The 12,115-nt window shown below is 42.4% G+C and overlaps 3 protein-coding genes across 3 annotated transcripts; 2 read left to right on the top strand and 1 right to left on the bottom strand.

Annotated features, from left to right (window-relative positions):
• The first annotated feature begins 3,896 nt into the window (after nt 1-3,896).
• LOC125965800 (serine protease 57) lies at nt 3,897-5,731 on the top strand. The gene is made up of 5 exons (XM_049716632.2): nt 3,897-4,048; nt 4,136-4,289; nt 4,370-4,499; nt 4,599-4,853; nt 5,165-5,731. The coding sequence occupies exons 1-5, from the start codon at nt 4,012-4,014 to the stop codon at nt 5,363-5,365; spliced, it is 777 nt and encodes a 258-aa protein (XP_049572589.1). The 5' UTR covers nt 3,897-4,011; the 3' UTR covers nt 5,366-5,731.
• Nucleotides 5,732-5,920: 189 nt separating this feature from the next.
• On the top strand, nt 5,921-9,674 carry zmp:0000000521 (spindlin-1). Its single transcript, XM_049716619.2, has 5 exons — nt 5,921-6,226; nt 6,780-6,825; nt 7,250-7,497; nt 7,589-7,822; nt 8,420-9,674. The coding sequence occupies exons 2-5, from the start codon at nt 6,806-6,808 to the stop codon at nt 8,623-8,625; spliced, it is 708 nt and encodes a 235-aa protein (XP_049572576.1). The 5' UTR covers nt 5,921-6,226; nt 6,780-6,805; the 3' UTR covers nt 8,626-9,674.
• A 407-nt stretch (nt 9,675-10,081) lies between these two features.
• Nucleotides 10,082-11,475, bottom strand: micos13 (mitochondrial contact site and cristae organizing system subunit 13). The gene is made up of 4 exons (XM_049716660.1): nt 11,308-11,475; nt 10,892-11,048; nt 10,680-10,737; nt 10,082-10,538 (listed from the first exon to the last, which is right to left on the bottom strand). Exons 1-4 carry the CDS (start codon nt 11,334-11,336, stop codon nt 10,441-10,443), a joined length of 342 nt encoding a protein of 113 aa, XP_049572617.1. The 5' UTR covers nt 11,337-11,475; the 3' UTR covers nt 10,082-10,440.
• Between the last annotated feature and the right edge of the window lie 640 nt (nt 11,476-12,115).

Below are 12,115 nucleotides of genomic sequence, written 5' to 3'. Positions count from 1 at the left end.
GTCATTTGCATTGGATGGATAACTACGGTAGAGACAGCGCTACTTCCATAATACGCCCGACCGAGACTGGTTGCAAAACTATATGTCCCGTTGATATCATTATACTTTTACATCACTCAGTTGAATACATTAAAAAATGGGCAGCAGTTTCATCAAGTATACCGTCATATGAACCATATGAGAATTACACTTTGTTTATAAAAAAACAACTGGCTAAAAAAGGCCCCACTAGCTAAATGCTGGTGCTAATTAGCATCTATTTCGCAGTGATGTAATCCTTTAAGCAAAGAATTTAACAGAAATTGATCAGCCATAATTTAATAGCATTCAAAAAGTCACATATTCTTTATCCTCTGCATAGAATGACTAATATTGTCTCAGCAAAGAGTTACTTGTATTCATTTCAATGGGAATGATGACTTGAGATAGAAGTGTAGAAACAAGCAAGAAATTTCAAATCCCAAACTGTTTTGGCTTAAATGAATTAGCTCAACTTTGGCTAAAGGCAAGCCAACAATCTGCTATTTCCTTGATAATTGTGCCAGGTTGTTTGTGGTTCAAATAATAATAATAATAATAGAGTAGCGCCAATTAAAAAGTCAAGAGTTGGCTGCAATGAGGTGTACCGGCGGCTTCTGGCTGCTCAGACATTTCATTTGCCAAAATTGAAGGCGTTGGACTGTAAATGTTTGCAAGGCAAGTGAATAAGCAGGTGCATCCTCTTATGTGACATACTGGCACTGAATACTAAAACAGAGTCACGCTGGACTGGACTGGCCTGCTCATCAGTGTCAAAGTGCCATCCGATGCTAAAAGGGTGGGCTGTAATTATAATCATTGCTTCGAGAAGGACGGATCCTGATCAAAAGCGGAAAGCAATGAGGAGGGTCCCAAAAGGAGCAGTGAAAAAGGATGGAAAGGACATCGGGAAGACGATGTGAAAAACACCAACGTCTGGACTGACACAGGCCAAAGTGTCAAGGGAGCTCGGTGGAAACATCTGCAAAGTGCAGCACATTTCATCTCATTAAAAACAACGGGGCAGTTTGAAAGCTCCCAAATGAGATCCAAAGTCGGACTAGAAAGAGGATGCTTGGAGGCTTTCGGCCGCAGTCCGCAGAGGCCACAAGTCACGCTGCTTCAAGTGACAACAACCCGTTGCCTCTGGAACCTTTGAAACCCTGTGTGGTCATTTTTTCTCCCAGCGGCTGAAAAGAACTGTGGTGGGTGGGAAAGAAAGGGGGGAGAAAAAAAAAAAAAAAAAAACAGCCCCTCAAACAGCGCTCATACCAATCTTATGTATGTAGACGAAAACGGGGGGAGAGGGCAAGACGGACGGGCGAGGGACTGATTTTTTTTTAACCCAAAGCGCTTATTGAATTGCCATTACAGCTCCTGAGACTAATTGTGACTGTTGTGTGTCTCTCGGTGGCCTAGGGGGCTCTGGAGTGGCCCTGTATGCTCTTACCCGGTGGGGTTTTCAGACCGAGTGGCCCTGAAAGAGAAAAGGACCACCGTAGATCAATGGCAAACCTTTCACTCTTTCACGGGCCCCGGCTAATCCTTCTCATTTGTCTGCCATTTGTTGAGGCACATTCACGACTCGCTGAATTTAGGATTAGGCCTTGTTTTGTTACAAAAACAGCCCGACTTATAGCGCTGAAAGGGCCGACCAAAGAGCGGCTTGATGGGCCGGCGTGTACGCGAGATTGCCTTACATACACAGTACATGTGTGTCCGCACTAGCAAGTGTAACAAGTAGTAACGCTTTTATGGAAATGAGAGGTGGTCAGCATCCCTCACAAATGTGGGTCGAGGAAGACACGAGTTTGAATAAGTGAACTCTGGTATAGGAGGGTGTGCACACTTATACAACCACATTATCTCAGTTGTTTATTTGTACTCCTCTGTAAAATATTTCGTTTTTATAACAGTTAAGTTGTACACATAGGTCCAGTATTAATATTTCATTATGTTATTATTTTTATATTATTATATGGATGGACGGACAGATGGACAGATGGACAAATAGCAAATCTAACTTAAAATTGAACCGCTGAGGGGAGGTTGGACATGTTCCAGTATCCCGGTATGATTTTGATCTCAAAAGATCTCAACTTAAGCCTGGCAGTCCGACTGTCATTTCACACTCGTTTCAACAAGCAAACACACAAAGAGACACACGAATCAGACTTGAAAGCGCACTTTCATAAAGCCCGAACAAATGGATTTATCACAGCCAAACACCTGCAGAGGAAATTTCACCGACTGCCGCAATCCTGTCTGAACCCGCGATCGGACGGTTCGCTATCGCCGAGCGGATTAGCCACGGCGTCTGAAGGCCTTAGACGGACTTGGCGAGTGTGCCACTTTTTCCCCCTGAAGCGCTGCCATGGTATGCCAAAGGAATGCGCGTGGCGCGGGTCAACGACACCCCGCGTCGGAGCATTCCCGGGATGCTTGCAGCCTCGCCAGACACTAGGGGGGCGAGGTGAGGACCGCTGTGTGAGTCGGAAGGAGATGAGAAGAAAAGGGGAGGCTTTGGAACAGGAAATACTATTAGAGAGCAAGATTTACGGTAAAGTAAAAATGATTGGCCTCGTTTGAACTTCAAGGGAGACGCAGATTGGACACTAAAACCCACCTCTTGTCAGACTAAAATCATAGCAAGCACATTGGATGATGAGCCACATGCTGCTTCACTCGGCATGTCGATTACACAGTGGGGAAATTCAACATATTATTTTGTATTAAGGTGATTCATTTTTTTTGTTTGGAGAGTTGATTAGATGATTCTAATTACTATGCTAATACATGACAAAACAGCAACCTGAGTACATAAAATATTAAGAAGTATTGACAAGAATTTGCAATCCAGCCTTATTTCTAGGTACTGCTGTATATCAAATGAGAACAGATAAGAAGCTCAAATATTGCAAGATACGTTTTGAAACTCATATTGCACCCCAAAACGATCACAAATTCATTCTTTCAAACTTTCAAGCCAGAAACAAGATTACACAATTTGTGGCAAAACAGCGCCCTCTAACGGCGTGATATGAGAATGTCTTTTGAAAAAACGTTTCAGTTACTCTGTCGCCCTCTGCTGGGCATTACAATTACTTAACACTCTGCCTATCAAAATTATGACCATCACTCTCACGCCCCAAAACAGAAAATGTGACGAGGTAATTCCTTGACAGAAAATAAATGATCAAGATGAAAGTCTGCGCTTCAATTAGAACTCAATATTTCTAATTCAGATGCATTTTAGTGTATAAAGGCAAAGACGAACCAAAACTTCAACTACCCGTGGGCCAAATTGTGGCTAACTAATGTTACATGACGCATGTTTTGCAACAAACTGTTTGCTGCTGGGCCAGAATTGACCTCAGTGCCCTCGCAAGAGGAAATATGTTGAAAGGGAAACTTACGACAACTTAAAAACAACACCTCAGAAGTTGTACAATATTGAGATTGTTGCACCAATGTTTAGCAATCAAACTCATAATTAGGGTAATCCTGGCAATTAAAAATATTTATTTACAGTCAGGACTACGGCTGAATAGTATTTTAAACAAACACAAGCAAGGAATTAATCTTCCTGTATTAAAATAAAAAAATTCAGATTCTACTTAAATATTTAGATTTATAGGTTAGGTATGAATGAACAGATATTTGATTTCTCTACTACAATTATAAACTTACTGAACACTTGCAGTTTGTTCACTACAACTACATTCTACTACATTACGATGTCGATTTTATTTGGATTCATTGTTCAGTCCTCGAAAGCCGTGCAGTATTAGTATGAGAGCAACTTAGGTGACCTTGGGTCTCTTAATTGCAAAAATGGTGCAACCCGGCAGTTTGAAATTCTTTTGACTTTTCAAAACCTCCACCAGCATGTTGGCCAATACACTGAAGCAACAATTAGACCGCAACCCAGTTTGAGTGCACACAATAATAGGAACGAGACTGAGAGGCAAGCTGCGCATTCGAGTAAGTACCATGGCCATCATACTGCTGCTCTTCTTCATTCTAAATGGTGAGCGACTTTGTCTTTTTGAAGCAAGCTTTGAAAGCTCTTTTAGAAAATAAATGATAAAAGGAGTGTTTTATGTTTTTTTTTTAGGAGCTGATGGTACTCACATTGTCGGAGGCAGAGACGCTCCGCCGCACTCGCGTCCGTACATGGCCTCGCTTCAATTTCAGGGTCAGCACATCTGTGGAGGCTCGCTGGTCAGAGAAGACTTTGTCCTCACCGCAGCACATTGCAGGATACGCCGGTAAGAAGTTACTAAAATGAGGTAACCCTGCTAAGAACCTTGATTTGATATCAAATCTGCATGAATGTTTGTTTTTGCAGTACACTCACGGTGGTGTTGGGGGTCGACTCCCTGAGTGGGACGGAGTCCACCAAGCAGGTGTTCACCTCCATCAGAGACATCCCGCATCCTGACTACGACGGCCATGAAAATGACATCATGCTCCTGCAGGTGAGAACAGAGATGTGTTGAAATAACTTCAGATTTTTTTGGGCTTCAAAAAGTCAAAGAAAAAGACATGAATTATATTTCCCATTTGATGGGTCTCAGCTCAACGCCAGTGCCACACTAACGGAGGCGGTGCAGCTGATTGTTCCCAAAAAAAAACGCCTGGACCGACGCAACAGGTGCATCACGGCCGGCTGGGGGGACATCGGCGATAACAGCACCTTGCCCAACACTCTCCAGGAGGTCAACGTCACCGTCCTGCCGCAGCGCGCCTGTCGCAGACAATGGGGGGCGGTCCCCATCGTCAGGACCATGGTGTGCGGCATTGGGTCCCGCGCCTTTCAAGGGTTCTGTTCGGTAAGCTCTCAACAGCAGTGAACCACTACCATATCAAAGCCAACAACTAAGGCCATGTTTTTGGCCCAAAATGAATTCGATGTTAAATCCTCTGTAATCCTTTTTACACCTATACGTAAAGCTAGTTTGAAAAATCACAGGATTTGCTCTCTATGTTTTTAATTGTGAATCTATTATTTCTAAAAATGTATTCAAGGACCTTAAAATAAGCTTCCAATATGCTATAAAGATACACCTACAGTGTGATTAATGAAATGGCCTTTACTTTTTTTATAAATACATCAACTCCTATGTTTTTGTGACATGCTCAGGGTGATTCGGGTGGTCCGCTGATCTGCGACGGCGAGGCCGCGGGCGTGGTGTCATTTTCCGGACGACGATGCGGGAACCCTCGGACCCCCGACGTCTACACGCGCGTCTCGTCCTTTACCGACTGGATAGCCAATGTTTTGAACAGCACTTCGCCAAATCAACATCGACATCATCTTCGACAATTGCACATCAAGCAGTGACATCATCGGCTACTGTTAAACGACTAATGTGTTGGTGCTGAGCTTGTCAATGAATGATCGCTATGTCTGATTGATTTTGCTGGGTGATATTCATTAAGCATGCTTCAAACTCGCCATTTTTCGATTTGACTTTTTGCAACTTCCACAAGCACGCCGAGAAAAAACAAAATTCTAAATTACAAAATAGTACCATTTTTTCCGACCTTTTCGCCTGCTTTGCACTGTAACAAAAACGCAACAACCGGTAATTTCAGAGTAAGCTTTTTAAGAATGTAATTTGGGGATAAAACAATATTAAGTTTTTAATCCCATTTATTAAATGTTGGAATGGAACATGATCAATAAATGCAGATTTTATTCCGTGAATATTTCATTTGTAGATACGTAATGTGCGCTTGTCACTTACGGAAGCGCTACCCACGAATAAATCACATTAATCAATTTTTCTCTTATCAAAATGCAAAATACTGTACCTGCCAACTGGAGTGGAACTTTCCGGCCATCATTTCCCAGCGTTCATTGCGCGTATGTCAACGTCTTCTCCAGCTGTTCGCCACCAAACGGCATGCTGGGAAACGAAGTATTTTTCTTCCATCTCCCGCATTTCACGCAGCTTTCGCGAGATTTCCTCGAGTCTGGTTCCGTGTGGGGGAACATTTTCTTCAGCAGAAGTCCCGAACCGATATGAAATCTGCGTGCAGGTGAAGGCAGACGTAAGGCTCATTGGCGTCCGGGCAGTCTGTGCTTTTCGGCTCTCTGTGCAACTTCTGAAAGGCGGATGTAGCTTCCAATCGCCCCCCCTCCCTTGCCTGCCTGGAACGTCTGCATTGAGGTGGCCGCTCGGACAAGCGAGGGAAACTGGTAATATGGCACGACAGACTCAAACTATGACCTTATACGTTGGATATTTGCCAGCACAGGTGTGTCGGCGCCTTAGGTAGCCTTCGTCCCGTTACATTTGAAACGTACTTTTTTCCCGTTTGTACGACAGTGTCATTTTGCCAACAGTAGCTGTCGTTCGACACAACTGGCGTATCGAGCAAGGGCTTGTTAGTTCCAAACTGTTATTTAGCGGTGAGCTAACAGCTAGTTAGCCATGCCAGACGATGTGGCCCGTACACACGCACAAATACACACACGCCCACATACATGCACATAATCACTTCCATTGCGGGCGACGCAGTTTAGGCGACGTAAATACACAGGAAGTGATGCCTCGGGACGCGATGCTATTGGCTATTGGAGCTGTCGATCTCCGCGCATTAGGATGACGTCAGTCGTTGGCGCAACTTGCCTCAGAATGTTTTTTTTGGGGGGGAAAAGGGTGTGTGTGGGGGTAATGTTTCAGGAAATGTTCCACATATGTTATATTCCGACTGTCACTAATATAACGTTTTTTTTTTTTTCCCTTTAGACTGTAAACATCGAATTTGTGGAGGCATGTCAAAGAAAAGAGGCAGGTATGGTCACACTGCAGCAGTTTATCCTCCAATGGTGAATTAAATAAAATAAATTATGGTGCAGCAATCAATCAAATGTTTATTTTAATATATTGCTGCACATTACCCCAAGGGTGGCTAAATAAATTCCTTCCTCTCTGCAATTGGTAGCAATGCAGGAAAAGAGATTAAGTAATTCTCTACCCAGTAGTATTTCAACAAATACAACTTTCGGCAAGACACATCTTGGAGTTGCTGCACTAGTGTCAAGGTCATCTTAGCGGCAGTTGTTTTGGTTTTCAATGTGGAGGTGGGAATCTAGCGAGATACTTGTCCACCCAAAAGCCTTTTTGCTTATTTAAAAATAAATCAATACATTTGTACGCTAAATGGCATGTCAGAGCCCACCCTTCAAGTGCAATCATAACAAACTTCTACTTGGCAGGAAGCGAAGCAGCGGTGAGCTGAGCGACGCCGGAAGCCCCGACCCCAACTGTATCCTAGGTGTTCGCATTCAGCACAACTGGCGCGAGAAGGGCAACCAGAGCAAATGGAAGGGCACCGTGCTGGACAGACTCAGCGTCAATCCGTCGCTCTTCATGGTCAAGTACGACGGCTTTGATTGCGTCTACGGCATCGAGCTGTTCAAGGACGAGCGTGTATCCAACCTGCAGGTCCTCTCCGAAAGTGTCGGTACGTCTGAACATGCCTGACAATTCGTGGTTTTTTTGGGGGGTTTTTTCAAGCACATGTATCATAGTGAAAATATGCATTTTGTCTACAGTAAACAACCGGATCAAGATACCCCCGGGGGCCGAAGAGTTAGTAGGCAAAGCCGTGGAGCATCTTTTTGAAAAGGAGGATGGCGAGAAGAACGAGTGGCGAGGGATGGTGCTCTCCAGAGCACCGATCATGACTAATTGGTATTACATCACCTATGAAAAGGACCCGGTTCTTTATATGTACCAACTATGGGACGACTACGCCGACGGGGACCTTAGGATTCTGCCCGAAGCGGGTATGTAACTTTCTATCGGAAACTATGTCACGGGGCACCCACCATTTGACATGCATTCCATACCATTCCAAGTCTCATGCACTGTGTGCATGTCTACATTTCTACACTTCTTTTGGAACTCTGAATTATTTGTTGTCATTCTGTTATTTGTTTTGGTGGCAGTAATCAAGAGTAATTTGAAAGTGACTATTATCTAACAGTAGTCTTCCCTCGCCATAATTTGGTTAATTTTTTTGCGGCTTAACTTCCATTATATTTTTGTTTGTGCATATTAAATTTGACATTGCATGTTTTTGGGGTAAAATGCATCCTGAATTTTTTTACACTGGCTCAGATTCACATTGCAAAAATCGAGTGCATGAAAGAAGAGAAATCATTTGCCTTCAAAAGCAGAGCTACTACAATCTAGATATGAGCATTGTGACCCCTAGTGGACAAAAATAATACCTCCAGCTGTCTTGCTTTTTTTTTTTTTTTTTTTCTATCGGTCTAACAGTGAACGGCTTGTCTTGACCATGAGTACAGAAAAGAGTGACACGTACTTAAACATGCCTTCGCACGTGGACCGAAACTTATCTTCCCTTCTACTTTGTTCAGAAAACAAGCACCTGTTGCCCGCCGACAGGAAGCCCGGGGAAGAGACTGAGAGTCTGGTGGGCAAACAGGTGGAGTACGTGACTGACAAAGGTGTGAAGAGGACCGGCCTGGTCATCTACCAAGTCCCCGCCAAGCCCTCCGTCTACTACATTAAATATGACGATGACTTTCACATCCACGTCTATGACCTGGTTAAAACCACCTAAGAGGAGAGAAGGCGAAAGAAAGAGACGCCCTCCCCCTCGTCCCCTCGCTCAGCCATTTCTTATTTAAAGCCATGGCAGAGTAGTCAAAGCTTTTCAGTTCATTTACGCCATTTATTCCTTTGTACGTTTGCACAGCACAACTGTAGCGTTCGCTCTACTCGTCGTCACCGCAATTCCGAGTCTAATAGGCTATTTTTCTTGTTTGCTGATGCCGCGTTGGAATACAGCCCACTTCCACATTGGCATTAAGTGGACGAACAGGGAGATAAATACATTGTGGAATTATTCTTCAAAGTTGGGACGAGTGGAATATCGCACAAGTGCTTATTACAAAAGATATTTAATGTTTAGTCGCTACTTGGCTATGTAATAAAGCGTTTTGTTTCCGCAGGGTATCTATTTGCTCCTTTAACCACGGCGCATTCTTTGTACCGCTCGGAAGGATGATTTTGCTTGCTTCCCAAATGACACTGCACCCCACAAGAAGCATCAAGTGCCTTCAGGCTCACTTTTTTTTTTTAAACAGCATACATATCTCAGAGCAATCACAGGTTAGGGAACCAAATACTAAAAACTAATACAACCTCAAATACTTATGATACTGTACACGAATCAGTTTTCAAAAATAATCTGTGGATAAAAAGGTTCCCTACCTGCGTCTTTGGAGATCATGTGTGACGGCTTCTAATTGTGTTGCATTCAGGTGTCTTCTCAATAGGCAACCTGCAAATAAGCTTGCAGTCAAAGTGGGTCCTGGTGCTTGTTGTGTTTGCAGCATATAAAAAAAAAAAAAAAGATGCAGTATGAACATTTTTAAATACAACCTATAATCTCTGTTGATATTGTGGGGAGCACTTTATTGTACATTTACATGTTTAGGTTAGTCCCCGCCTGCCCGATCATGGTCTTCATTTACAGGCATGATGGTTAAAAAAAAAAAAAAAAGAAATTGAAGCTTCTTGCAGCACTTTCAGTATTTAATGTGTACAAGTTGTGTGCAATTGTTGTGACTATTTCAGCCAAACAATAAACAGGTAGCTCACACCAAATCGGGTTCTAGTTGTGTAATTTCTCAGTGTACTGTTTACCCATCTGATGGGAGTGCAGCGATGCCTGGAAACTCATTTTAGGATTTTAAATAGGTCTGATTCTTTTCAAGCACACACAAATACAGATAATTGTGCAGTAAGGAGTGGTTGCAAAACTTGTTTTGATAATGTGAGACTCGCCTTACGAAACTTACCTTGGGAATTTTATTCATCATGTAAAGCGTACAGTTATGTAACAGGCACAATATTAGACATGACTTTCAAAGACATAAAAATATCCGTAATTAACAAGCTATATTTTGCAACTGTAGCCTACCCCAGCTGACAAGTTGGGCAAGGTGTAGCCTTGGACCTGCTGGCAGATGAAATATTAGGCATAAAGTAAAAAATTGTGAAGGGGACAAAAATTGAGCAATTGGTTGTTTATTTTAAAGATTTTATATTCTAGCATTATGTACAATACCACAACCTACGTCTCTTAAATTGAACAACTTGATGTTTCTTCTATTGAACAAAGGTGGGGAACTTTTGTCCTATCAGCTGCCATTTTAGTCCTGCAAGTGGAAAATATGACAATTGAACAAATATTCATGATTATGCTCTGAGTGTAAGTGGACTTTTTTTTCAAAATAAAAGATCTTATTTAGAATTGCATGGCTGTGTGCATGGTAGAATCTTCCCCACCCCTGCTCAACAGGCTGCAACTCTTTAGAACAAGTCCGACACGTGCAAACTTAGTGATAAAGACGCTTGGATGTGTTACTGTTCACTTGGTGAGGTCTTTAACATATTGCAAGCCCCGAGTGGAATATTCGCTTGCTTTTCTTGGCGCCTCCGACAGAGCTGAAATGGACGTTCTCACCCCTGCGATAGACAAACAAAGATTAGCATTTAACATATGTACATGTATAACGGACTCAACAAGAAACTAAAGAGTCACAAGTCAGACTGTAGAAGTCCAACTTTTGAGGCATTGTGTCACATTAATGTATTTATTTTTCTCACCAGAATTCCAAGCTTCAACCGGAGAGAATTCAACTTTGGGTACTGCTGGAAGTTGAGCCTGAAGAGACAGACAGATAGATTATACTCCATTCAAATTAAATATAATGATATTCAAGTTTATATGGCCATCTGGATTTTCAGGGTTTTAATTTGGTTGCAAAAAAATCACTACGTCACTGCTGTAGGTACCGAACTTGTAAAACTAAATGTACCTGCAAGCCAAAATACTTCATCCACTCCTCCAAAGCAGGCGGTATAGCCGCTCGGGCCCGCCCCAAAGCTTCGGAGCCCTGCTCGCTGGTGCCCAGGAGCCCGGAATCAAAGGCGACGTAAAGAGCCCCTCCTGCAATGGTCACCTTCGTGGCCAGTCTGGAAAATTGAGATGGAACACAAACGTCATATTTAATTGACGTAATAGTTACGTAATAGTAGAGTACGAAACAAACCATTGCCAGAATAAAGCAAGAATAAGTGTGTTTAATAGTATCGGGATCTTAAAATGGACAGCTAACTACAGGAAGACAGCCATGACTTCGCCTGTTTAAACTAGCTAGCTGTTAGCTTGTCTCGGTTGAGCCGACTTCTACTACCTTCTACTACCTCTGCAAACAAGAAGAGGAACACTTACTTGATGAGAGGGAAAATCTTCGCCGCCATGGTCCACAAAAGAACGCTTTCCTTTCAAACCGACCCCGATTCTTGGTTTCAGAAGGGCATCAAAAACAACCTGGACTGAAGGACACACTGTTGTTTGTCCAAAAATCGGTGTCAATAAAGTTTCCGATCCAACACTGCGGTTTACGGCGGGTGTCGTAAAGCTGTCACTTTTCCGTTGTCCTTTGTAAACACATGTTAAAAAAATACTGATATTAAAATAATATTATTTTGATATCAGTATTTTTTTAATTTACACTTTTATTTTCCTTTAATATTATGAAAAATTATAGAACAAATACGTTCGTTTAATAATTAATGAAAAGACAAAAGATTTTTTGTTTGTTTCTTCTCACAATATGCACTAAAGGACGTTGCATATTTTGAGAATAATACATACGTGATTCGTTACACGATTAAAATGTCAAAAGAGAACGCGATTTGTGTGGGTATTATTGCATACGTCAGTGGGCGTGGCCCTCCCTGACATTCCTTCGCGTGATCGATTTCCGCTCCGTATCCCAGCACAATATTCCCTCTAGACATGCAAAACAAATACAATAAAATACACATCGATTGATTTTAGTGTTCGATTAGTTGTATCCACCAATGGCAACGTAAAAAAAAAAAAAAAAAAAAAAAAAAAAAACACTCAGTCCCACCTCCACTGAAGTGAACAAACAAGTGTTGACATGCACATACATGTGTTATGTCAGAACACTTATTGACAAAACCAGAAAGTCACTTCAAGTTTGATCACTACGGCATATTCAAGTTGAATT

This window comes from Syngnathus scovelli, chromosome 10 (genome assembly GCF_024217435.2).
Source record: "Syngnathus scovelli strain Florida chromosome 10, RoL_Ssco_1.2, whole genome shotgun sequence".
Classification (NCBI taxonomy): Eukaryota; Metazoa; Chordata; class Actinopteri; order Syngnathiformes; family Syngnathidae; genus Syngnathus; species Syngnathus scovelli.
Note: the sequence above shows the minus strand (reverse complement) of the source record. Positions and strands in the feature narration are given on the sequence as shown.